Consider the following 26,349-nt stretch of genomic DNA (forward strand, 5'->3'; position numbering starts at 1 on the left):
AAAATTTAGAAATGTTGCAAGGAATATTGGTAATGGGGCATCATAAGGTAGAGAACTTTACAGAAGGCATTCAGTGGTTTCTGTTCCGAGTCTGAGAAGAGAGAAGCCAGCTGGAGTGCTTCTGTCACCTGTAGGTGAAGGATTTTCTAGTCTACCCATGGGCTCCAGACAACTCTCACCCTACAGACCTGAGACAGTTAGAATGTAATATATTTTGGAACAATGGGAGTGTTTACACTGGTTTATGCGAGCGGGAGATGGTCAAACCTGATGTAACTTTTTTTGTCTGTTTTTTTTTAATTATTATTTGTTAAAAGAAATTGGGCTGCAAAATGAAAATTGTGACTGCAACCTACCCTGGCTAAAGGTGCTCTGTGAATGGTAGCACTTTAGTCTATTGTTGGTGAGTGCTCTGCAACCGCATGCTAATGCTAAGCTCTTGCACGGTATTCCCTGCAGTGCTGTCTCTCCATCCGCAGGGGTGCCAGGCCTGCCCTGTTTGACCAAGACGTGGCCTCGGCTAGGCTTGTGGTTGTGTCGTGAGCGAATACGAGGATAAACCTCTGGAGAAGCTCCTGCTACTATAAAATACTGCACACATCCCTCAGCTACCTGGACTTTTGCTGACTCGTTAAATGAGTCTTGGTACTCATTTGATGTGAAACTTTTGCTTCAGACATTGATTTAGATATCTGAAATGTCTCTGGAAGACTGTATTTGACAAACTCCCTTCTCTGCGATGACACATCTTCCTGTATTAGTATAGTTTGTCCATGTGGGAGCCAGAACTTTTGTGGAGGGAGCCCAGTTTCCAGAGAAACTGCAGACTTCATGCTGCGGCAAGTGTGCAACAGCCCGCACTGCCTTTTGATCAAAGGCAGAGCAACATTTAGCCGGTGCTTTGCTAACACATGCTTCGTTCTCTGGGAGATGGTGATAAAAGAGGGAGTGTTTTTCTCTGTAATAAAACCACGATGCTCTTGCAGAAGAGAAGAGCAGCAGCGAAGCTGGTTAATAAGTGGATAGTGTGATTCACAGCAGTTGCTTAGTCTCTCTCATCTCTGAAACCACAAACTACTGTTAGAAAATGACAACGCAAACCACTTGTTTCTTGCGAACTTCCACAGGAAAACAAGCAAGAGTGCTCTCTTTCTCTCTCTCTCTCTCTCTCTCTCTTTCCCTCCCAAGACAAATCTTATGGCTGTTTTCTACTCCTACCCGCAGTACCTCTTCCACCCACTAACTTCCTTGCGTTTATTGAGAATTTTGCACAGAGAATGGGGCAAAGCACAGGAAGCAGTGGTTTGTGAGTAGGATTGTACGCTTGAGATTTGCTTACAGACGTATAGTAATGTACTGCTTTTGCTTTCACGGTTTGGTCTTTCTAACACTGTTCCTCTGGTTGATGCAGGGCTCCTGTACCTGTGGGTAGGAATGCAGAAGGAAACTATTAATAATGGTTGCTGGCAATTGACTTCCCTTTTTTCATAGTAAAGCGTACAGTTTGTAGTGGCAATTGACTTCCCTTCTGTCCTGGTTTTGGCTGGGATAGAGTTAATTTCCTTCCTAGTAGCTGTTTTTATCTCAACCCATGAGTTTTTCTCACTTTCACTCTTCTGATTCTCTACCCCAACCCACTGCGGGCAGGGGGGAGTGAGCGAGTGGCTGTGTGGTACTCAGTTGCCGACTGACATTAAACAATGACAGTCCTTTTTGGTGCCCAACGTGGGCCTCAAAGGGTTTGAGATAATAACAGATTAACCAGAGCGCATTAAGGAATTTATGTCTGTTAACAGTTGCGGGTGACAATGTTGGTTCATCTGTTCTTGATATTGGTTTGTCTAATCTGCATCATGCTCTTCTTTTTTGCTGTACATGTTAGAGATTGGCGTTGGTTTTTGCAGTTGGCTGTGGTCTGCAGTGATTAGTGATGTTTTGCCTGGGAGGTTTGTTATTAAAACACTGACCTTGAGCTTAATTTGGTATTTCAGCTTGGTACTGAAGCCATTACTGTACTTTGGGTACCATTTCGTGGAGGCAGCTGGCAATTACAGTCCTTCCTCTGAGAGTTTTTTTTTACGGAGGAAATACAGAATGGCAGTGTCACTACCTTCTTCTATGATGTTTCCTCCTTCATTACAGTAACTTTTCAGTACCTTGAACATCCTTGGGTAGTTAAGATACTTCTATTGGTATTTCTTGGGAATATTGTTTTGGTTTTGTCTAAGGTTAATAAGCAATTTAAGAATATCATGCAGAGATCTGCCCCAAGGCTGGATAGTTATAAGTGGCAGGGTGTGTGGGACAAGATGGGCAAGTACCTAGGCCAATGGGCACCCCCAGTGTTTTGGAACTTCACCCCTGAGCAAGTGCAGAATCCTGAAAAGTTAGTAGGATATTGGGGCAAAGTATGCTGTCACCCTGGCAACTCCAGAGAGACACAGATCCCTGCAACGTGCTGGGGCCTGGCCCATGCCTACCGAGCCCTGTTCAACACTATTCAGTACCCTCAAGGGGAAGAGAAGGTCTCTGGATCTGATGATAAAATGACAGGCCCTGCGGCCACTCCAACCCCGGTGACAGGCCCTGTGGCTGAACCGAAGAGCCAGCCTGTGCCGGTATCAGTCGCCCCTGCACACAAGAAGAAATCTTGGAAGCCCAAGTCGGCTTGTTTAGTAAGGGAGGAAGAAACTTCTTCTAAAAGGGGGCTGGAGGAAGAAGTGTACGAGACAGATGACCCTGGAGAAGGGCCATCACGAGAACAGGAAGAGGAGAGCTGGCCGCTGCCCGGGGAGGAAGAAGAGGAAGAACTCATAAACGAGGCAGTGACCACCCAATCTCTATCCCTGAGTGAGCTGTGAGATATACGAAAAGATTTCAGCCATCGTCCAGGCGAGCACACTGTCACCTGGCTGCTCCGATGCTGGGATAATGGGGCCAGTAGCCTGGAATTAGAGGGTAGGGAAGCCAAGCAGCTGGGATCCCTTTCTAGGGAAGGGGGCATTGACAAAGCGATTGGAAAAGGGACACAAGTCCTCAGCCTTTGGAGGCGACTCTTGTCAAACGTGAAGGAAAGGTATCCCTTCAAGGAAGATCTTATATGTCACCCAGGCAAGTGGACCACCATGGAGAAGGGTATCCAGTACCTGAGAGAATTAGCCATGCTGGAGGTGATTTATGGTGACCTGAACAATGCACAGCTATCCAAAGAGCCAGATGAAGTCAACTGCACATGGACCCATGTGGTGGAAGTTTGTAAGGAGTGCACCATCATCATATGCCAACTCATTGGCAGTAATGACCTGGAAAGACAGAGGGGGACAAACCGTGGATGAATTGGCTGGTCAACTCCAGCAATACGAAGAAAGTCTCTCTTCCTCCCTTGTCTCGGCTGTGGAGAAACTGTCCCGGGATTTCCATCAACTCAGAGAGGATAGGTCCTACTCCCCACCTGTACAGACCAATATCTCGGCTATTAGGAGTCAGCGTTCTTTTGCTCAAGAGAGAGGATATAAAGGGTACACACCACAGGCCACACTCACCTACGTGACCACAGAGAGGACATGAGGAAGTGGGATGGAAAACCTACCTCAGCCCTAGAGGCAGAGGTACATGAGTTGCAAGGGAAAACAATCACAAAAGGGGGTTCTTCCAGGAAAATTGCTGCTCCAGTTTCCAGTGGGCAGTTCCCCAGACAAAGCAGAAGGGCCAATCTTACTTCTGATCTTAATGAAGAGACTTCTGACTCATATTTGCAGGAAATGAGAAACGAATACTATGACCAGGACTAGAGGGGCCCTGCCTCCAGCCAGGGGGAGGAAAGGGACAACCAGGTTTACTGGACTGTGTGGATTCGGTGGCCTGGCACATCGGACACAAAGGAGTATAAGGCTCTAGTAGACACCGGTGCACAGTGTGCCCTAATGCCATCAAGCTATAAAGGGGCAGAACCCATCTGTATTTCTGGAATGACGGGGGGATCCCAACAGCTAACTGTATTGGAGGCTGAAGTGAGCCTAACCGGGAATGAGTGGCAGAAACACCCCATTGTGACTGGCCCAGAGGCTCCGTGCATCCTTGGCATAGACTATCTCAGGAGAGGGTATTTCAAGGACCCAAAAGGGTACCGGTGGGCTTTTGGTATAGCTGCCTTGGAGACGGAGGAGATTAAACAGCTGTCTACCTTGCCTGGTCTCTCGGAGGACCCCTCTGTTGTGGGGTTGCTGAAGGTCAAAGACCAACAGGTGCCAATCACCATCACAACGGTGCACCGGCAGCAATATCGCACCAACCGAGACTCCCTGATTCCCATCCATAAGCTGATTCGTCGACTGGAGAGCCAAGGAGTGATCAGCAAGACTCGCTCACCCTTTAACAGTCCCACATGGCCAGCGCGAAAGTGGAGACTAACAGTAGACTATTGTGGCCTAAATGAAGTCACGCCACCGCTGAGTGCTGCTGTGCCAGACATGCTAGAACTTCAATACGAACTGGAGTCAAAGGCAGCCAAGTGGTATGCCACAGCTGATATTGCTAATGCGTTTTTCTCAATCTCTTTGGCAGCAGAGTGCAGGCCGCAGTTTGCTTTCACTTGGAGGGGTGTCCAGTACACCTGGAACCGACTGCCCCAGGGTGGAAACACAGCCCCACCATTTGCCATGGACTGATCCAGACTGCACTGGAAGAGGGTGGAGCTCCAGAACACCTGCAATGCGTTGATGACATCATCGTATGGGGCAACACAGCAGGAGAAGTTTTTGAAAAAGGGAAGGAAATAGTCCAAATCCTGCTGAAGGCCGGGTTTGCCATAAAACAAAGTAAGGTCAAGGGACCTGCACAGGAGATCCAATTTTTAGGAATAAAATGGCAAGATGGATGTCGTCAAATCCCAATGGATGTGATCAACAAAATAACAGCCATGTCTCCACCAACTAGCAAAAAGGAAACACAAGATTTCTTAGGTGCTGTGAGTTTCTGGAGAATGCATATTCCAAATTACAGTCTGATCGTAAACCCTCTATGTCAAGTGACCTGGAAGAAGAACGATTTCAAATGGGGCCCTGAGCAACGACAAGCCTTTGAACAAATTAAACGGGAGATAGTTCATACAGTAGCCCTTGGGCCAGTCTGGGCAGGACAAGTGTCATGTCCCACCTGCGGGAAGGGGAGAGTGACTAAGGTCCGCAAATCCCCTCGGTGTGGATTAAGGTGAAATAACACTCAAGGTCCAAACACGAACTCCAACTTTAATGGCACGAACACTTTTATAAGCATCAACCCTCTATGTCTTAATATATAATACAAGCTAAGTGGCTTTGTGAGGAGTTGAGGTAGGCCTTGTATTACTTAGCAACATAAAAGCAGAGAGCAAGGAGGAAGTGGGGGGGGGGGAGAGAGAGCGCAACAATCCTGGATCCAGTGTTGGACCTGCCAATGGGGGGGGGGGGTGGTGTGTCAGTGTGGAGAGTGCCCTCAGGAGGCTCACGTGCGCCCCTATTTATTGGCTCCAGCCCAAGGTTTCTAGAGTCTTCTCTCACCCCGGCTCCAGGAGTGGTTGAGACATTAGTCAGTCAAGGAGAGTGACACCGGGCCCCTCCCCATGGCTGGCTTCTGGAGCTTTCCCTGGGGCATTATCTGTGCTGACAGCACAGTCACTTGGGCCTCGTCCCTTACAAATATTATATGCCATACCAATGACATTACAATAAGAATCACCCAGATTAATGAAGAATGAACTTCGATGAAACCAAGCCAAGCACAGTGATGATGGAACCAGAACTGACTTCAACAGGAAACAATCCAGCACCACACACCATCTCCATCTTTCCTGCCCTGGAAGATTATTATGACAATAATATGAGCCCAATATGAGCCCAAAGTCATGGACTAAATGAACTCACCGAACATTTCATAGGAATGGCCCATGGACTAAGGGAATGATAGCTGTGTGTGTATATATATATATGTATCTCAAAAACAGGAAAAGGGGTGGTGATTAATGGGAATGTATTGGAAAGTGGGGGACCTGGGCATGACGTAGATGGTATAGAATAAGGGGTGGATACTGTCCTGGTTTTGGCTGGGATAGAGTTAATTTCCTTCCTAGTAGCTGGTACAGTGCTGTGTTTTGGATTTAGGATGAGAATAATGTTGGTAACACACCGATGTTTTAGTTGTTGCTGAGCAGTGCTTACACTAGTCCAGGACTTTTCAGTTTCCCATGCTCTACCGACTGAGAAGGTTGGAGGTGCACAAGAAGCTGGGAGGGGGCAGAGACAGGACAGCTGACCCAAACTGGTCAAAGGGACATTCCATACCAAGTGACGTCATGCTTAGTACATAAACTGGGGAAAGCTGGCTGGGGGGGGTGCTGCTTGGGGACTGGCTGGGCATCAGTTGGTGGGTGGTGAGCAATTGCATTGTGCGTCACTTGCTTTGTATATTATTATTATTATAATTATAATATTTCAATTATTAAACTGTTTTTATCTCAACCCATGAGTTTTCTCACTTTCAGTCTTCTGATTCTCTCCCCCATCCCACTGGGGGGAATGAGCAAGTGGCTGTGAGGTGCTCAGTTGCCGACTGAGATTAAACCACACCACCTTCTTTCATAGTAAAGTGTAGCGTTTGTAGTTCAGAATCCTACCCTGCAGCATAGTTTATTCTTTTGTTGTGTGTCCGTTTCTCTTGGCTCTTCAGGACCGGTTACTTTTCTGTATATCAGCACTGAGGCTGCCATGAGTGACTCGTCCCTGCTGTTTATGGCTGGAGCAAACACTGTGGAAGAGCAGAGGGCTCGCTGGGAGAGAAAGCGCAGCCGGACAGCCAAGGAGCTGCTGGAAACAGAACACAAATACCTTGAGCAGCTGGATTTGGTGGTCACAGTGAGTATTTTGTCGCCTTCTGATATCTGGCTACCTTCAGGCAGCGCGTACTTATTTGTGTTGTCATGGGGAAGAGTCAAGAGCAAGACTTCGGTACATCCCTACTGCATGGGACAACTGCTGGGGCTGAAAGGTTTTTTTCTTTTACCTCCTCTGTAATATCCAATAGCTCATGGTTTTGGCCCCTTGGCTTTGGTCTGTACACAGATATAAATCTTTAAGTTTTGATTGTATAGGGGACTCTCCTTAAGATGCCTGAGATGTATGAAACATAGGGGCACAGATAAGACAGATAAATTATGAACAAGGTGGTGAAAAACAGATACATCTAGGAATACTGAAATAGACTCTATCAGTGCTGTAGTGCTGTTCCACGTGTTTACAGTTATGGTCAAAGTTACCAAGAAGGCTTACATCTGATGATAGATATCTTAGGTAGGCATTCACAATGCCTGTTTGGTATCCTTTTGAGCTACAGAATGTTCAGGCTGCAAATTCTTGCTTCTGCTGTGTGCCACGAATAACCTTTGAGTGACCTCTGAATTTTACCTGTTTGAAATTCTCTCTTTTTTCCTACTTAGTTCTTTGTGACAATTTTAAAGGCCAAAGGGACACTGAAACCTGCTGTGTTGGAAACCATATTTGGACCCCTGGAATCCATATATTCGGCGAGCCAGTAAGTGAACACGCTGATGTGATTCCTGTAATTATATGGGGAGGACCATATATTGATGAGAAAGTAAGATTTCAGGAAATAAAGCTAACACCTTGCAAAACAGGCATTCACTTCTAGCACTGCTAGCCTTGGTGGCACTTACAGGTGTACCCAGGAAACTGCTGATCTGTATCCATGTATCCAGATGCCCAGTTGCTCTCTGGATAGTGGTTTAAACCCAGTAAGTCTGCTCCGCGGTATTTTTAAGGGATGTTTTCTATGGCTTACTCTGTGACCACCAAGCACATATTTGGCACAGAAACTGGATGTGAGGTGGAGACTGGCAAAGGAAGGTCAGCATAGGAGTGAACCAGAGGGAGCTGTGAAAATGCCATCAGTAATGTACGCCTCACGAGCTATCTTTGCTCCTTGTGCACAGTGTTCTGTCGCTTCACCTGGAGAGAGGGAATTTGGGACCAGGATTGGAAAATTTCTGTCAGAACCTGGAGCTTTATGGCCATTACGCTGAGAATTTGGAGCAGGCAAATAAAACCTTGAAGGTAAATATCCCCTTTATTCTTCATGTTCTTCCCTCTCTTTCTCCATTCTGTGAAACAGCTACATCCTTCCCTTTTTCTTCTGTTTCTGGAGTTATCAGTTTTCTTCCTTTTTCTGGGCTGCTGCTATTTTCTCAGTCTTTCTTCCATAATAGAATGGTGAAAACTTCTCTACTTATTTAGAGCTTCAAATTTTTGAAGCTTGTTTCAGGTTTTGTGTATGTATGTGCATACGCTGAGCACAGCTTTCTCAAACAGAGTTCTGTATTTACTCCCGCTCCTCCTTGACTGGCAAGCCTGGAGAGTTTGCAGTGGGAATGTTAGGGGACAGTGATCTCTTCCTGGAGAATTATCAGGTCTTCTAGTCTTTCCCACTACCACTAACTGTATCCTAACAGTGGGATTTCCTTTTCCTTCCCAAATTTTTTTTCTATGGTAGAAGAAAAATTTTTCCTTCCCACTTACCTCTCCAAATACAACCTGTCTTCCAAGAAATTTCAGAAGGATATATTTTTATTTCAAAGTCCTGACAGCCGTATCTGGAATTTAAACCATCCGACTTCCAGTTTTTGTCTGTGCTTGTTCCGAGCTGCAGGATGTACTGGGATGTTTCCCTTCTGTTCTGTTTGCATGCATATATTCACACTTTTGATTTCCCAAGAGAGAAAGTCATTTTGGATGCTTGCCTTGAGGCAATGGGAATGCAGGGCTGTATTTCTTTGTCTTGAAATGAATGGCAATAAGCCACAGGTGGAATCCTTGTTTTCCTATCTGAGTCAACCTTCCTTTTTTTCTTCATTTCAATTTGCTGAGTATGCTAGCTTTATACTGCTGTGCATGTATGAAGAGGGGATATCGCTTCCATTACCCGCTGGGAAATGGTGTCAGGAGAAAGGGAATTGCTTGCCCATGGCCACAAAAGAAGTTGTTGATGCTTGCATTCAGGACTGGAGTGCTAAACTCTAAGAGTTTTAAGAGTTCCAAGCTCTGGTGCAGACTAGAGCACATGCTTCTTTCTATAGTCTCAAAGCTATATGCCTTTGCTGCTGCACACAGGAGCAACTGAGGAAAAATAAGTCATTCCGACGGTTTAAGAAACTCCAGGAGACTCGACCTCAGTTTCAAGGGAGGAAACTAGAGGATCTGCTTCCTTTGCCCCTGCAGAGGTTGCACCAGTAAGTAAGCAATTCTGAGTCTTCAAGGTGTTAGTATGAGAGGGAAAAAGGAACATAACAGTGTCTTTGTTGCTATGGGAGGTAAAGTTGCTCAATGTGTCTCAAAATCGGAGCATATAGACAGCAATGAAACAGACCTGAAGACGTGCCTGTAAAGTGGAATCAGTGTACCTGGATGAGAGGTGGTGCAGAGAGGTAGCTATGTTTAGCCCTGGCTCCTAAGCTTTTCATCTAGCTCTCAGGTAGAAACGAAGTGGAGGCTTTCTGTCATCTCGGTAAGCTACTGAAGTTAGGCCCTGAACAAAAGCAAGCTGTCCGAAGTGCTGCAGAAGTGGTGGTCTCTGCCAGAGGTGGTCTTGTTCCGCTTTTGTGCAGGTTGCTGACCTGGAGCATTGTGACTCTCCTCTCTTGTAGATGATTGCTTTTGGAGAGAGTTGAGATCAATGAACGCGGGGGAGCTTTTCTCCCCTCTCTGGTTATCAGGGCCATATGCTTTCCTCACATTTGGTGCCTATTGCAGTTGTCTGAGCCTGGACAGATCCAGTCTGGATTGCTGCATTCCCCCCTTGAGGCATCATCTCCCCTTTGAAGAGGCAGGCTGACTGCACGAGGCGAGTGCTGCATGCACTCAAGGGCTGCCCTCTCTTGGGGAGGGTATGTGGGTAGTACAGAGCACGGGTAGTTTGCTGGGAACCCAGCTGCTGCTGCTGCTATAGATCAAGTAGCTGCTCTTCAACCATGGTCTTATCCACGCTAAAGCCAATTTGAGAGATTGAGAGCCTCGTTTCTTTGAAAATAACTCGGATTGAGCATACCACAGTCTTTCAGGTAGCTTTATGTAACCTTTTTAATCAGCTTGGCAGATATAAACATAAACTTTCTTTTTACTGTAATTCTTTGGATTGTTCCTTTAAATTTGTAAAATAGCAGTATATTTGTTGCTGTCCAACTGTTTGGAAAAATGGTGGCTTTTTAACAGAAGGTGTAATTTTTTCATTAATCAGCTCTTTCATGTTCAAGCTTCTTAGAAACCCTTTTACATATACTGCAGGTCATATGACTTCTGCCAGTTCATGAATCTATTCAATGTGATATTTCTTCTGTCATTTCAGACTGAAAACAGTTTGACTTTACTGGGAGAAAGCATTTGCGGAGATCTGATCCTTTCTTTTTTCCTCTCCAGTCTTTACCAGAAAAAGGTGGCTCCTGGTTCTTATAGAAATGCCTTTATTTTCTTGTGTGGGCAGGAAACATATGGTATGAATGCTACCATTCAGACATTAAAAAAACCCCAACGTAGTTCAAAGGGAAATTTGTCTGTTATTGAAGGCATTTTTATATGAATGCTAAGAGAGTCTCATGAACTTAAGTAATATGTGAGGTTGCTTTTATCAGATCCCCAGGAAATGCCAAAGGCTTGCAAATGTATAAAATACTTAGGTTAATTTAGTTGATAAATTTGAAGATAAAATGAATGTGATTGAAGAATTGTGACCAGAAGCTGCTTGGTTTGACTTAGAGGTGTGTGCTCCATCTCCTGGCAGAGTATTGTTCATCATTCTGTCACTAATAGGAGATGCTGCTGTTCCTGGTATCTTTTTGTGAAATAAACCTGCTCTCTCTATCTTAGGTACAAGCATTTCCTCAGAGACCTGCTGGAGAACACCAGCCCAGACAGTGCTGAGTACCAGAAACTTGCAAGTATGATTCTACCTGTAGATGCTGGCACTTGGATCAGTGTTAGTCTCCTTGCTAATAATATTTGGATTCTTGTCTTCTGTCTACTTACACAGGAAGAAAAATCTTCTTCTCTCTGGGGTTCTAGTGGATTACTATTTCCCTTCTCCATCTTGATCAAGATGTCCCTGAGAACACATAGGGAATAAAAATGTAGAGTACCTGACTGGAAAAGTGGCCTAGGGGTTAGGTCGGAGAAATGGCAGCTCTGTTTTTTACAATGAGGGTGGTAAGAACAGGTTGCCCAGGGAAGCTGTTGATGCCCCATCACTGGAAGTGTTCAAGGTTAGGTTGGACAGGGCTTTGAGCAACTGATCGAGTGAGAAATGTTTCTGCCCATGGCAGAGGGGTTGGACTAGATGATCTTTACAGGTTCCTTCCAACCCAAACCATTCTATGACTCTATTGGTCATTTTTCCAATTTTCCAGGATAATTCATGTCCTTCATGCCGTATCTACTAGCAGTTAACACCACTTGTGGGGCTCTTTTCCTGTTTTTCCTTCCAAATCCAGGCCATTATTCCTCTGCCTAATGTTTCATTGGCAAATAAATGTTTTCTAGATCCGCAGAAGTGTTGGTTGGAGAGAGGCCTCTGGAGGTCATCTAGTCCAATTTCCTGCTGAAATTACTGAATACATCTGTTGTTGATACTTGGTTTAAAACATTTGCTTCTTAATTTCATCTTATCTTTTCACAGCAAGATAGATAAGGTGTAATATGTACTCAATTGTGATAACCTCAGGATATGCTGCTATAATTTCAGAGGCTGTGAAATGCATTTCTGAGGTATCTCGGTGGGTCCAAGACATCATTCATAAGAGAGAGAACTCATTGCAGCTACTTCGGGTTCAGAAACTACTCAAAGGACAGAAGACCCAGGTGTTGACTCCAGGTGGGTCTTACTGACAGCTCTGTTTTTCTTCTGCCAAGCTGAGATAACTGGAGATATGCTTGCTGTCATCTCTGACTCAACTCATATTAACCAGTTTTCCCCTTCTGGCCCAATTCCATAGGTAGCTGGTGAAGGAATGTAACTAGTAAGTAGTTCAGGCACTTTTTTTTTTTAATTAAGAATTTTTTAGAAAGGATAAGCAGCAGCTTAATTGCCTCACATTCAGATAGGAGGAGCTGATCACACATAGAAAGGTAGTCACAGGAGCCTAAGGAGGTCAGGAGCGTAAGTCCTAGGTAAGAATGACACAAAGACATTAAATAATTTTGGGAGAGCGTAAGTAGCGGTGTTCTTCCTACTCCATAGATTTGAGTGTCAAGGGCCCAAGGACTGTGTTGGTTTTTACCTTGAGCTACAAGCTTCATGGACTGCTGCTTACACCCTATACGTGAGGAAACTTCTTTTATCTGCAGCATTAAACTGTGCCAGAAATCAGAGTATTTGTGTTGATAGTTGAGATAAAACGAAAGCCACATGCACAAGCAGAGCAAACCAAGGAATTCATTCACTACTTCCCACGGGCAGGCAGGTGTTCAGCCATCTCCAGGAAAGCAGGGCTCCATCACGCATAACCATTACTTGGAAAGACAAATACCGTAACTCCGAACGTCCCCCCCTTCCTCCTTCTTCCCCCAGCTTTATATGCTGAGCATGACGTCATATGGTGTGGAATATCCCTTTGGTCAGTTTGGGTCAGCTGTCCCAGCTGTGTCCCCTCCCAACTTCTTGTGCACCCCCAGCCTACTCGCTGGTGGGGAGGTGTGAGAAGCAGAAAAGGCCTTGTCCCTGTGTAAGCACTGCTCAGCAGTAACAAAAACATCCCTGTGTTATCAACACTCTTTTCAGCACAAATCGGGTAGAAAAAGAGGTTATTTATCGGAGGTTATGATTCTCGAAGATGCTCTGTCAATGGGCAGATTAATTTACAATTCTCTTTCCCATTTGTCTTAGAATCCTTTTGGTGATGCTAACTGAAAGGGAGGTAACACAGGTGTGCTCTGCTTATACTGAGCATGCTCTTGTTGGGGGTGCCTGGACACATTGGGGTAGTGCATAAGTAAAAAGGTAAATCAGTTATCCTGATGACAGAACTGATAAGATAACCCATGACAAAAAAAATCCAACCCCAAAACAGTATAGCTAGATCAGAGATGAGCATTGTTTGAAAGCGTTGGGTCCACTTGTTTTTTTTGTCTCTGAATATTCTGAGACATGTAGTAGGACGAGGGTATATAGACACCTTTCCATTATCTAGGGCAGAGAATTGTGATGGTCGTGTTCTCCATTAGTTGGAGTAAAATAGGTACTGTTGGATGTGAGAAACAGAAAAGTAAGAGACAGCTGGGGCTTGCTATTTCTGGGCCAGCTTTCTAGAAAAAAGCTAGCATTTGCAGAACTGTTAAGATTGCATCCTGTTACTAGGAAGGAAGAGGTGAGAAAACGTAATGCTATAGATTCAGAGAAAAGGGGTAGCTTTGGAGTTGGGTATCTCACATTGAGCAGTGCCTCTGAGATGAGCTGCTCCCAATTAAGAGACCCTGCTTTTCTTGCTGCCTTCCATATATAGGGAAAATACCATCTTACCCAGAACTGCCTCCTTAACATACCACACTGTCTGTCATCCCTAGCTTCCCTAGGGATATTTCCTTGCCCTCCTTTCACAAGAATTTCCTAAATCAAGTGCCCCTGGGAATCCTGAACACAGATCTATATCCCAAGACTTCCATCACAGTCCAGCTCAAACTGTATGGCAGGGAGTCTGATCACAGCTTAGCCTGAGGGAAACAGTTCCCAGTCCAGCCCCAGGCTGCTGACACCTTCCTTCCATTTATTTTGGACTGATTCCTGCACCTCACCCATCTCTTTCTCCGTTTCTTATTCAGATAAGAGGAGTGGTTCCTGTGGAGTAAGCTAAGCAGGAATTCACTTGCCTCTGTTTTGTGACTGTAGCATACTAACTAAGACGCAATCCATAATTAAAACAAAATTGTGTTGTTCTCTAAAAAGTACTTAGTAGCTCAGCCAGAAGCTGAGGCATGAAAAACAGTGGCTGAAATTCTCTGGCAGGTGTTTCCCAGGCCAGATGGCAATACCTTATTATGGCTTTAAATTTTTATAAATAATCTTACTGGCAGGTGTCTTCATAATTCCCATGAGTTGATGGCCATCTTGTACAATAATCCTTCTAGGCAGAGGCACTGCTTTAATTATTCCATTTTGTGCAGATGCCTTTTTTTTTATTGCTGCTTTAGCTAGGTTTATAGAATTGTTTTGATTTTTTTCCTGCTGATTTCTCTGCCTTTTGTTTTACTGCAATTCATTTCATGGGTAGATGACACTGGGCCCTATTCTGAAAGAGAAGGTTGATAAGGTTGCCTATTCAGACCTTCCTTTTAATATGTTGTTTTGTATCCCCTTTGCTGTCTTCTCATTAGAACAGTAATCTGCATTCTGTAGTCTATTAACTACCGGAGGTCCGTGTATAGCTAGATGACCTGTGAAACGTTTGTGGTTTTTTTTTTAAATTGCAAAATTAAATTTGCAAAATTTTAAAAGCAAACAAAACAAGGGGAAAATAAAATAAATGTTCAAAGCTTAGGCTAACTTCTGTTTCACCACTAATGACAAATGATTGGGCAACACAATTTAATATAGTTCATGGTATGTTTTCTGAAAGGCTTATGTTAATTGAAAGGTATGCATACCATTTTCAAACCATGTTTTTGTTCTGGTCTCTTTAAACAGCTTTGCATATCGTAATATCCTCTTAATTAACATAGTATATTTATAACAATTTCAGTCTGCTCCTCATATACTAAAAGTTTTGAGCCGATCACTGTTTCTTCATGGGTGCCATCAGTGCTGGTGAGCTGGCCCCAGTTGATACTCAGTGCCTTCTAGTGGCTGGAATTGATGTAGAACCTGGTAACCTACAAGGGCAGCTCACTGTATTCCTGTTTGTCTCATTACCGCCTTTTTTTTTTTTTCTCCAGTGATGATCTGACAACTGTCTTTATTTCCCTTGCATGCCTAGGGCGTTGGTATATCCGGGAAGGCTGGCTTTTGGTGGTGCCTTCAAAGGGAGAAGAACTGAAGCGCAGGATGTTCTTCCTTTTTTCTGATATCTTTATTGCAACAAAGCCCTGCCACCCACTGCACCCGCTGAGCTCAAACAAACTGGCATGCCAGGCTGTCTACCCGCTTCACCAGTGCGTAGTGGATAAAGTGTTCGGCCACACGCAGAGCCAGGGAGGGCTCCTCAGTGTAAGTCTTCCCGCTTCTGCCTGGCAGAAGCATCAGTGGAGTCAGACTTGCAAAGCAGGTCTCTAGCTGCCTCAGCAGCAGCAGGACTGAGATGATGAGAGTGGTGACAACGGTAAATGCAATGAACTCGTCTGAGTTAGGGCAACCCTTCTCTTCTTGAGTGATGTAGGTCCGTTTCCTTTCGTGGTGCAGGCCCTCCTGAGCACACTGGGGTACAGGTTGCTGGTTGCTTCACTCATCTTGGGTGAGGAGGTTCTGATAAGACTCTGATATGCCCTCATCAGAGCCACATGTCTGGGGAGACAGCCCCACAGTCATGTGACAATGAATATGTAGCATTACGTTGACTGTGGACTGAGCTTATAGAAAACCCTGAAAAACAGAGAATGCAAAAAGATGTGGGTATTATCACAACAGATACTGCTTGTGCATCTAACTCCCTGAGGGCTGCAGGGTCTTTGACTGGGACTGATGCCTTAGGTAGGGGTTTCAAGTTCAGGTCTTCCTAGGTTGCAGCACCTGGGGGCTGTGTTAGCTCATTCCTTGTGAGCTGTGACAGGGAAGACTCTGGGTAAGCTGTGATCTGTAGATGGTGGTAGTGGAAGGACCCCTAGGGGCAGCTTGGAATACAGGAGAAAAATGGATGAAGAGCTGCTGAGAACTGTAATTGCCCACTTCCAAACCCCCTATTAAGTCAAAGTGAGCTGTCATCTGTGGCTGGAAGGAATGGACAAGACTGGCACTCGCTCTGTACTGTCCAGCCTCTGGCTTCTCCTAGTACCAATGCTGATTTTTTCTATCTGGGAAAGAAAATGGTGGAAATCAGCATGCCGGGCTGAGTTGAGTTCAGTGGTGATGGCTCTCCTTTTATCAGAGTTGCTGCCTTGGCAAGGAATGCCACAGGGTGGCACCAGATTCTGTTTGCCTTTCAGCTTTCCTTTCCACACAAGACACTGTTGTTGATGTCTGGTGACCAACAAGATATTAATGACTGGTATCGGAGTCTCACAACTGCAGTCAGGTAGGCATCTATTTTCCAGAGGTGGAAGGGGCTGAGGGAAGGGTCAGAACATAAAAATGATCATACGGACCTGTGTATTTGCATGTATGACACGGTTATAAGGCTGACAGAGAAGACCTGACTCTGGCAGCCAGGATACAAGGGAATAGTAAGGACAGATTTCATGTATTAACAGTGAACTTCCCCTTTGTTTTCCTCTACAGGCAGCTGAAAGCCTGACCCACCTGAGTACAAGACAGACTGGCAGGACAACCGCCCCTCTTGGTAGAAGCCTACACAATCTTAGGAAACGTTCAAGGACGTATAGTAGGAGAATTGCATTTAGAGGGACTACGTGCCGTGCTTGTGAGATTATGAATGCTTTGTCAGCTGTCCTAATCTTAATACAGATATTGCAAAAAAATAGGTATGCACACTAAGGATTTGTATATAAAAAATCTGTATCAAGACTTTCCCAACTTAGCTTAGAAGCTTCTAGCTTTTCTAGACTTTTTCTAGACAGAAATAGTGTGGCCAGCAGGAGTAGGGAAGCGATCGTGCCCCTGTACTTGGCACTGGTGAGGCCGCACCTCGAATACTGTGTTCAGTTTTGGGCCCCTCACTGCAAGAAGGACGTTGAGGTGCTGGAGCATGTTCAGAGAAGGGCAACGAGGCTGGTGAGGGGTCTGGAGAACAAGTCTTCTGAGGAGCGGCTGAGGGAACTGGGGTTGTTTAGCCTGGAGAAAAGGAGGCTGAGGGGAGACCTCATCGCTCTCTACAACTCCCTGAAAGGAGGTTGTAGCGAGGTGGGTGTCGGTCTCTTTTCCCAAGTAACAAGCGACAGGACGAGAGGAAATGGCCTCAAGTTGTGCCAGGGGAGGTTTAGATTGGACGTGAGGAAAAATTTCTTTACTGAAAGAGAGGTTAAACATTGGAAGAGGCTGCCCAGGGAAGTGGTGGAGTCCCCATCCCTGGAGGTGTTTAAAAGACGTGTAGATGAGGCGCTTAGGGACATGGTTTAGTGGGCATGGTGGTGTTGGGTTGACGGTTGGACTCGATGATCTTAGAGGTCTTTTCCAACCTCAATGATTCTATGATTCTATGACTTTTTTCCCCTCAGATTATTAATCTAAGGACAAGCAGAAGAGAGCTTGACCTGCTTTCCCTCATTAAATGTTTTTATCCAACTGTCTTTCTAAATCAGTGTTTTCACATTTACTTGTCTACATACACGTCTACCTGCTCTTGCTTCTGGGTCCCTTGATCAAAACTGATGTTTCGGATAATGGTAACATGGGCATAACACTGGATTTTCAGCTAGTGCTACAGGGCCACAGTCATCTTCCTCCCTTGACATATTTTTATCATTCCCATCCTTGAGTTTTCTACCAAAATAGCTAGACAGTTACTGTCTCTCCTCCTCTAAGAAAGTGACAGGTGGGCAGACCAAGGGAAAATGATTCAGTGGTTAAAATCCTATCTCTCAGTTTCTCATCAATCCCACAGAAAAGTTAAATCTGCTGAAATAAACTGGCAGGTAACACAGACTTACGCTTATCAAACAGCATTCACATTTCTAATCTGAATCCTGAGAGATTAAGCAGGTGAAACAGCACTCGCCTTTGCCTTCAAGGTATGCAGTAGCCTTATCGCTTTGAAATGCTACAGTGAAAAGCCTGGGCAGCACCTCTGCCCCTGAAGCACTGGGAAAGTCTCCAGAGGGCTACAGTCAGCATGCTGGGTCGTCGATCGCTGGTAACGTGCTAGGATTCAGTTTACTAGGATGAAAGACCAATTTAAGGAAGAAATACAGAGAAAGTATTATTCTTGAGTATTTCATTAAAGCCTCAACATGGACTTTTAATAATGTGGAAGCTCTGCAGCAACAGCAGTTTGGCTCATCTCTTCTGTTGAGGGGGAAAACGTCTTTTTGAGCAAGACGCTAGGTCAACTGCAAAGAGGGCAATTTCAAGATCATTAGAAACATAAAGATTAAGGTCTGTCTGAACACTGACTTTTTAGTAGTTGGACTGTTTTTTCCTTCTTCCTTAAACAGTACCACACATCTTTAATTTCTCACTGGAATTCATTAAAACAGAAGTGGTACTGTGTGAGGTAAGTGTCCTGAAGAAAGAATTACCAAATTTTAAGTTAGCATCGCTTGGGTTTGGTTTTTTTTTCTGTCTTTCCATACAGCTAACTCACTACATAGGATCACTCATTTGTCTTAAGTTTGTGAAACTTGGGAGGGAGGAAGGAACCTAACACGTTTGGTGGGGGTTTTTTGTTTGTTTTTTTTTTTTCCTCCACTCAGAAGCTACAGCTAGGACTTTCTAGTACTATAGGAAATATGCATATTTGGACTTTCTAGTACTAGCTGTACTTGAAATCAAAGACGAAGCTAGCAATTTAAGTTTCTTATCTCCCAGTAGTTATATCACTCTCTGAAAAAGTTCTGCTACTATCCCTTTTTGTTCTAATAGGGCAATACATAGATTTCTTGCAACCCTACACCTGAGGCTGGAATGTCTAACAAGCTCTTGGTAGAGATGACTATTATTCCTGCCCACGTTGCCTCCTTATTATAACACAAGTCCCTTTGGTACTGCCTCTTTTAAGACTTATCTCAGTGCTACCATCCTATTTGCATTCAGTGCTTCTGAAACAGCAAAACTAACTTAATTTTTTCACTGAATTTCCTACCCTGAAAGGCTGCACACTTGCTTCTAGAAAACACTGCACTCTGAAGTGAAGGGGAGATGCTGCCTCAGAGTAGGGCTGTTGGACCAGGAGCTCTAACAAACCCAGTCTTTGCTGGAATAAGTTACTAACTTGTGCACTGGAATATACTCCAAATAGAAGCAAACTCACTTTCTGAACAGAGTTTATTTACACAGAGAATATCAACCATTAGGGCTCCCAGCTTGATTTCCTTCTCTTGCCGAGTCTCTATTCAAACCGCAGGAAGAAGCGAGTAAACCTTGAGCTTGTGCCCCTGTCACGGCAACTCAAGGTCAGTCATCAACCTTCAGACCTCCTGGGACGTCTTCCATTCCTGTGCTCCAGGACAGCAACAAGCTGGCTGGTGCGTGGGCAGCTCACGCCAAACCCCGTCCCTGTGCAGGCACAGGGGCCTCCCTCAGGGCAGAGGGGGATGCCTAGACAGGGGTGCCCTCGGGGGCCTGTGGGGCTGCCGCCCGCTGCATGTCCTCCCGGTAGCCCTTCAGCAGCTGGTTGAGCAGTGTCTTCTCGGTGTCGCGTCGCGGGCAGATGAGCGGTGGGAAGGGGTTCCCCTTGAGCTCGATGACCGCCATCTTGGCGCGGTCAAGGCCATCCCGGTTGGGGATCTGCAGCAGGCGGGTGTAGCTGCCGGGGTGGGGCTGGAACCGGGGTGCCAGCACCTTGAACAGCTTGTGGATGAGGTCCTTTTCCTGCGGGGCGGCATGCTCAGCTCCAGCACCGGGGCTGCGGGGGGCAACGAGGGATCTGGGGAGGGGTACTCACCGTCAGCCAGAAGTTCGCCATGCGCATGGCGCGCTCGTTGGTGTCCCCCAGCTTGGCGTACTCGATGAGCTGCGGGGAGGAAGGAGGCGGAGCCGCGGTTAGGGTCCCTCAGCCGCCCGCCCCCCGCCCCCGCCCGGTCAGGCCCGGCCGCTCACCCGCTCCGCGTAGCCCCGCATCTCGTCGGCGCGCGCCCAGGGCGCCTCGATGCGCTCATGCCGCACCAGCGCCGTCACCAGGTTGCGCAGCAGGTCGAGGCGCGAGCGCGGGCCCAGCCCCAACCGCCGGTGCACGCGCCCGTGCGAGATGGCGGCCGACACCGACAGCCGCATCCCGCCGCCCTCCCGCCCCAGCCGCCGCCGCCGCCGCGGGGCACCATGGGAAGCACCGCCTGGCAGCCCCCGCGCGCCGCGCAGCACGCCGGGAGTTGTAGTTCGCCCCGCCACACGGGCACGACGCGCAGCCCCACAGCTGCCGCACAGGGCGGGTCAGAGGGCCGCCGCCGGGCTCGGCGGGAAGCGGAGCCCGGAGCCGCGTACCGAGAGGTCTGAACGGAGCAGGGAAGCCGGGCCCGGCCCGGCAGAAAGGGCCGAGCGGGCCGCCGGCCTCCCGGGGGAGCCCGTTCGCCGCACGTCAGTGACGTCGCAGCGCGCAGGCGCAAAGGAGTCGGTTCGCCTGCGCGGGGCATCCCGGGCGAGGACGAGCCGCGCGGCATGCTGGGAGCCGTAGTTCCGCGCCCCGGCGGAGCCGGCCGCCATCTCCCGCCTCGGTGGGGCCTCGTCCCGCCGCAGCCAGCCCGGCGGGGTAGCAGCCCCGCTGCTGTCTCTGCCGCATCGGGGCGCCCCCCCCGGGGCGAGGTCGTGGCGGCGGGCAGGCAGGGTGGGCTCTGAGGGGAGGAAGGAGAGCGGCCGGCCTCCCTGCCGCCCCTCACCGCCGCTGGGGCGGGGTGGTGGGACGCCGCCCTCACAGGAGGCTCCCGGGGCTGCGGGGAGGGGCTCAGCCAGGCGCCAAGGGCGGGCGAGGCCTTCCAGACCCTCTACCTTACTCTCCCTTTTTTCCCCCGGTACCAGCGGCGGGATGCCGGAGGAGCCTCGGAACCCCGCATCGCATCCCCAGGCTGCACAGAAGCCGCGTACGCCGGCAGCGTGGGGTGAAGGCCGCTGGATCCGGCCTCGCGTAGCCCTCACGGGGCGCTGGACCCGCCATCCCAATAGTGGAGGTGGGCGCCTGCCTTACTTCCACAAAGGCAGACACCCGCCCTGTTCTGCGTGAGGTCGTCCCCCAGAGCCCTCCTGGCAGTGTCTGTAGTTCAGCTGCAGGAAACAAGCTGAAAGGCAGCACAAGGAGGTTTCCTGCTACTTGTCTCTTGCGGTCAGCATTTCTGTATTTCAGAGAAAGGATGTGTAACAAAAGCGGCTACCAACACCGTAAGAAAAAATATCTTTGTTATTATGAATACATCATAAAATCACAATCATTTTATACACATTTTAGTATTTCATATACTTATATAAATAAAGTGAACAGTATCGTTATTGGAATGTGTAATAGGAACAAACACGGATTTTAATGTGAAATTAACAAATTCTTGGACCCCACCTGCATCTTTTGTTGCTTCTCTGGGGCTTAGCGTTTTAACTCTGAAACACTTCGAGGAAGAAGGTTACTCAAGCTGTGATACCAACAGTAACGCCAGGGATTACCTTAATTCCATTTGCAATCAATTTACCTCCCCTTTTCCTCGTTGAGCCTGACTACATAGGAATTCTTCTGTGTCAGTATTCCAGCTTTGCAAGAAAGACTAATCCTGTATGTTCTTGGCACAGTGTTGAAAGAAAACATTTTCCAAGCTTTACAATTTTGTTAAACCCATTAACAATCAGCATTTTGCCATCACTACACACTCTTGCAAATGTTTCCATTAAATATATTTCTAATATTAATAAAATAACTCTTTATTATCCTGCTTATAACTTGATGTCTTAACATCAAAATAGTATTTCTTTCTAATAAAATTATACATAATATTTATATGAAACAAAGTTGTCATGTGCATGCGCCTAGTAATGAGACTAGGCATGAGCGTAGATGTTTCTACATTCTTATTTTGGATTCCTGGGGGGCTGTTATTTTGGGGGCCACAGAGTAATAAATAATTTACAAGGTAATGACTTCCCTGGCTCCCTGGTAACCAAGCTTAAAATTGGAAATGATCCCTCTGGTCTGGCTTTATAAAACTTTGGGCATGCTGAAGAAAATGTCACTTTTCTATCTGAGTGTCTGCGTGTGTTTACCCAGAAATCTTAATGAAACGTTTCTTATACAATGTGTTATGAAAGTTATCATATAATTAATCAGAAATAAAATGAGAAAGGTCTATGCAAAGGTCTTAGCAGCACGCAGACGGAAGGCTGGAACTTCCCAGCCAGCTGTGCTCAGAGGGGCCCTCCCTGCTGGAGGAATTCCTGGAGTGGACTTGTCTTTACCATCAGGTCCCCTCCCTGCTGCTGGGACTCAGCCAACAGCTTTGGGGCACGGAGTCTGGAAAGAGGAGGGTGAAGCACAAGGGCAAACCCGAGGAGCACTTTCCTTCACCTTCTTCATGGAGTAAGCACGTCTGTTGGAAAACCCAGCTGTGGGCTGTGAAAACCAATGATGCAGACTCCAGAAAGGGAAGTTACTGAGGTTTTCATTCAGAAAGGCACGTAAACATGTGCCGTATTTTATGTTCATGAGTCTGCAGGACAGCTTTCTGTACTTACAGTGAGGCATGTATTTTATCTACTTTTTTGGTCCAGTCTCAGACTTTCCCTTCCCTGGATACGTATGCACAGCAGGACAATTGTCACCTACCCCTGAATTTGATGGTCAAACTGTAGGAACTTCTCATTTGGTATTTGTCTATATTTGGAAAAGCAAAGCTTAGAACTAAAGTAAGTGCCTTTTTTAGAACACATCATCTTGTGGGCAGGGGGCAATAAAATTTGGGTGGTATGTAGGAAGTCACTCATCTAACTCATTATTCAGTATCTGATGGTAAAAAAACCTGCAGCTACTAATTCTATAGTGGGAATCAACCTGATCCAGCAGGTGATGGGGTGTGGTGGTAAACATATGCAAGAGTTACATAATTTGCAAGAGTTACAAATATAACATTTGACATTTAACACATTTACTTAAAGTTGCATATTCACGAACGATGTCATTTATACCCAGTTGCCCGCCTGAAATAAAGACACAGACATAAATGCCTCAGTTCATGCTGTCTTAAGAGGTTTCCTTCAGCCTGCTGCGTGTAAGACCATCCTTCTTTTGGCCACAAGTTCCTTCCCCAAGTCTCACTGATTTCCTTATTAACTGCTTCACAAGACTACTTGGATCTGGAGCTGCTGGGAGAGCTCCTCCCAGAGGAGAAGCCCAAAGACCGCAGGGTGAGAGCACTGTAATTTTTTCTAAGCTATCCCAGTGACTTAGTCATTGCTTTGTAAATATTGGTATACATATAACGTGAAAAGGAATACAGAACATTAATGTTCTTAAAGCTAATGCCCTTGCTTGTGGCATAGTGATAGCGAGGAGTTGGGAAACCATTGCAAGAGTGAACACGTCCTCTTAAGACAATATACAAAAAATACGAAAGGTCTAGACAGCCAGCTGTTTATACAACATGACCTGTACCGGTGGTGTAGGGATTACACCAACTATCTTTTGGCCCAGAGAATATGGAAGGGAATACAGACCTTTACAGGTTATCTGAAAAGGGCCTGCTTATATTTTTACCTGTATTTATTCTATTAGAACATGCAAGCCCTGAAAAACATGGCAAAATAAGAAGTTTTTCTTTGCATTTGTAACATGGACATGACCCAGCACTAAACATACTGTAGAAGTAGCAGCTACACAGATACAACATTGAAGCTTTGTGCTTAATATACTCCTTTATCTTCTAAGCATGGCAAAGTCCTCAGCAGCTGTGGTAATCCAAAAGAAATGGTAACATACATCACCCATGAGGTATGGTCTAGCTTGTGCATCCAATTTCCAGTGTAAAAAAAGGGCACTCCCTTTCATCCCTCTTCACACATATAGGATCCCCTGTGCAGTACCTCACCTTAGCCATCCTCGTACCAGTTGAAACGTTTTGTCACGTGCACGCCTGCACCTACTCATACTCTTCATATCCCAGCCAAATAGACTGCAACTCTGTGTTCCAGTTCCATGAATGCCATTTAGGTCGCTCTCATGCAGCAGAGGAACAAAAGAGATGGAAGCTCTTTGCAAACATGAGGCCTCTCTCTGGTCTCGATTTCACTCGGACTTCAGCATTTCACCAAGGAAGACATGCACCTACAGGAGGTCAGAATCCAACTCTTTCTGCAAGGCTGGGATTGATTTTGTGCTTGCCAATAAGCCTACTGATGCTTGGTTTTCCTGCTTTATACATCCCCTGTTCTCTCGCTTATCTTTGTGTAATGTATCCAGCATGAATCTGTTGAAGAAGGGAACTGGCCTTCACACTGAGCACTGGGAGAATGGTAAGGGAAAAGTAGTGTTAATTTAGGACAAACACATCTTTTCGACTCTCTTTGAACGATACTCTAGCAACACAAAGCTAAATAATTTCCAGATCAACAAGCAGCGCCCTTGTATCAGTGCTTCACCATATGTTTTTGCCTTTTTCTGCCATGGTGCAGCATAATACAAGAAGACATTTCACCTACAGCTGGCCTCTGCTGTGAAACAGGGATCCACCTGTCACACTCTCCTATGCCTGGGGTCAGTAGCTGGAGACTTGAGTTCAGTGGTGTAATACATTTACATGTAACTGTGGACCAAGTTTTTCATTACTGATGTCATTCAGGGATGATGTTCAGCTACCCCTCTACCCCTGGCAAAATTTGGGTACTGGGTCATTTGGACATAGAACGCAAGGTAGGCAGATGAAACGCTGTGGTCTGCGCCATTAGCTAGACCATGCCTTAATCATATTATATACTAAGAAGGTTTTCTTGATAGTCTAGGTACAATGCACAGTGCAGGCTTGACGGTATGGAATTACTGCAAGGAGGCTATCATGAACCAGGAAAGCTACAGTACAGGCAGCATCGTTGGGGAAAAGCAGAGAGAAAACTGGGAAATAATATATATATATATATATATATATACTTTACATTGTCAGTGCATTTTTATATTGAACAACTCTAAAGGGGCTCTATTTTTCAGTAGGTGTAGCTAAGGGTGGGCTGCCTTCTGTATCCTGGAGTCTCTGGGTGATGCCCGTGGTTTGTAGTCTTCCCCAGATCCAAAATCTACTGTGTCATGATAGTTTGTAAATTCCTGAGGTAATGGAAACTCCTCTGTTGATGAATGAGTCCTGTGTCCAAACACTCTCTCTTGCAGCTCAGCGATGTCGTTTCTGATGTCTGCCATCATCAGCAATAGGAAATCAAATGAACCTGGTGGGCCCTGCAGTCACAAGGCACGATCATTAATAATAATAATCCGCTTCACTCTTACAGTTTTCAAACAGGTTGATATAATTACTCATGCAGGGGTAACTCAGTAAAATACTGCTTCATATCAATTGCCAAAAGTTAATGGTCTCTTTTTGAATCAACCTGCTCAGGAAACAATTTTCAAAAGAAGGCAAATGTTTTTGCAGACAGACCCTATCTTTACAAGATGCTCAGCCCTTTTGTTACCTAACAATTCCTTTGCTGTATTTGCCTCCTAAGAGTATCTTGACACCTCATGGGAATAGAGGAGATAAATCTTGGTTCCCTGTGTTCCTTCTTATTAAACTGATAGAAATTACATTCTTAGAATGACTAATAAATCAATAATTATTATTTATTTAAAAAATTTTCTCAAGAATGCTGATATTTTGGAAGCTATCTTTTCAATATGGTAACCCTGCTGCTGCCCATCACTTACTAAATATATTGGTTATTACAATGCAGAGAGTATCGATCTGGTTTTATCTGATTTTACAAAACCATAATTTCTTTTTAGCTGACTTCACACAGTAAAGTACACTGTTTAATACTGAGGACACCCGACTGGACACACTCTTAAAAATCCATTCCACCAATGAGAAAACACCATAAGAAATAAATTTTTAAACAACTTCACCTGAAAACAGATTTTAAATACTCATCCTTCTCCTGATGACTTGCTCAAAGCCTACAGCTTCCCAAATCCCAGAGAGAGACGAGGGGCGGGATTTTAAAAGGTTCCAGTGATCCAACTCCCCTTAGGAACGGTGGCTGAACGGTACTAACTAGCACTCTGCATGGGATCTCATGCCTTCTGAGGATGTCCCACTGCAGTTGTAGGGCAGAGGTGCGCTTACTGCCTTCAGTGTCACACTGAGCAAGGGAGGAGGTGTGTAAGCAAAAACATTGGACAAAACCAGGTAATTACTTTTTTCAATAACATTTTCTGTGCATGTAAATGATCTTTCACTGTGCTCTTGACACAGGAGAGGGTTTTTTTTCCTTTTGGCTGACCTGTTGTTAGTAGTCAACATCACTCTGTTGTGGAAATTCCCCCTGTGAGCAATACTTACAGGTATCCCCTTTGGTCCTGGTGCGCCTCGCTCCCCCTGTAATCAATACCAC

General features: G+C 45.9%; 3 protein-coding genes across 5 annotated transcripts in view; 1 reads left to right on the top strand and 2 right to left on the bottom strand.

Annotated features, from left to right (window-relative positions):
* Positions 1-6,705: 6,705 nt before the first annotated feature.
* Positions 6,706-16,529, top strand: LOC143172709 (rho guanine nucleotide exchange factor 39-like). The gene is made up of 9 exons (XM_076362400.1): positions 6,706-6,887; positions 7,469-7,563; positions 7,982-8,102; positions 9,156-9,274; positions 10,905-10,975; positions 11,776-11,904; positions 14,999-15,228; positions 16,161-16,249; positions 16,453-16,529. The coding sequence occupies exons 1-9, from the start codon at positions 6,741-6,743 to the stop codon at positions 16,466-16,468; spliced, it is 1,017 nt and encodes a 338-aa protein (XP_076218515.1). The 5' UTR covers positions 6,706-6,740; the 3' UTR covers positions 16,469-16,529.
* A 2,566-nt stretch (positions 16,530-19,095) lies between these two features.
* Positions 19,096-20,067, bottom strand: MRPL17 (mitochondrial ribosomal protein L17). The gene is made up of 3 exons (XM_076361801.1): positions 19,888-20,067; positions 19,733-19,801; positions 19,096-19,659 (listed from the first exon to the last, which is right to left on the bottom strand). Exons 1-3 carry the CDS (start codon positions 20,059-20,061, stop codon positions 19,387-19,389), a joined length of 516 nt encoding a protein of 171 aa, XP_076217916.1. The 5' UTR covers positions 20,062-20,067; the 3' UTR covers positions 19,096-19,386.
* Positions 20,068-21,159: 1,092 nt separating this feature from the next.
* Positions 21,160-26,349, bottom strand: part of CCBE1 (collagen and calcium binding EGF domains 1) — a 104,694-nt gene continuing 99,504 nt past the window's right edge. Inside the window, exons 10-11 of one of the 3 annotated variants that reach the window (XM_076362593.1) lie at positions 26,298-26,333; positions 21,160-25,195 (exon numbers count right to left, since the gene is read on the bottom strand). In XM_076362593.1, the coding sequence (XP_076218708.1) occupies positions 24,962-25,195; positions 26,298-26,333 (270 nt within the window). In that variant the 3' untranslated portion in view covers positions 21,160-24,961. The other 2 variants (XM_076362594.1, XM_076362592.1) reach the window with 2 other exon arrangements.

This window comes from Aptenodytes patagonicus, chromosome Z, assembly GCF_965638725.1.
Source record: "Aptenodytes patagonicus chromosome Z, bAptPat1.pri.cur, whole genome shotgun sequence".
Lineage (NCBI taxonomy): Eukaryota > Metazoa > Chordata > Aves > Sphenisciformes > Spheniscidae > Aptenodytes > Aptenodytes patagonicus.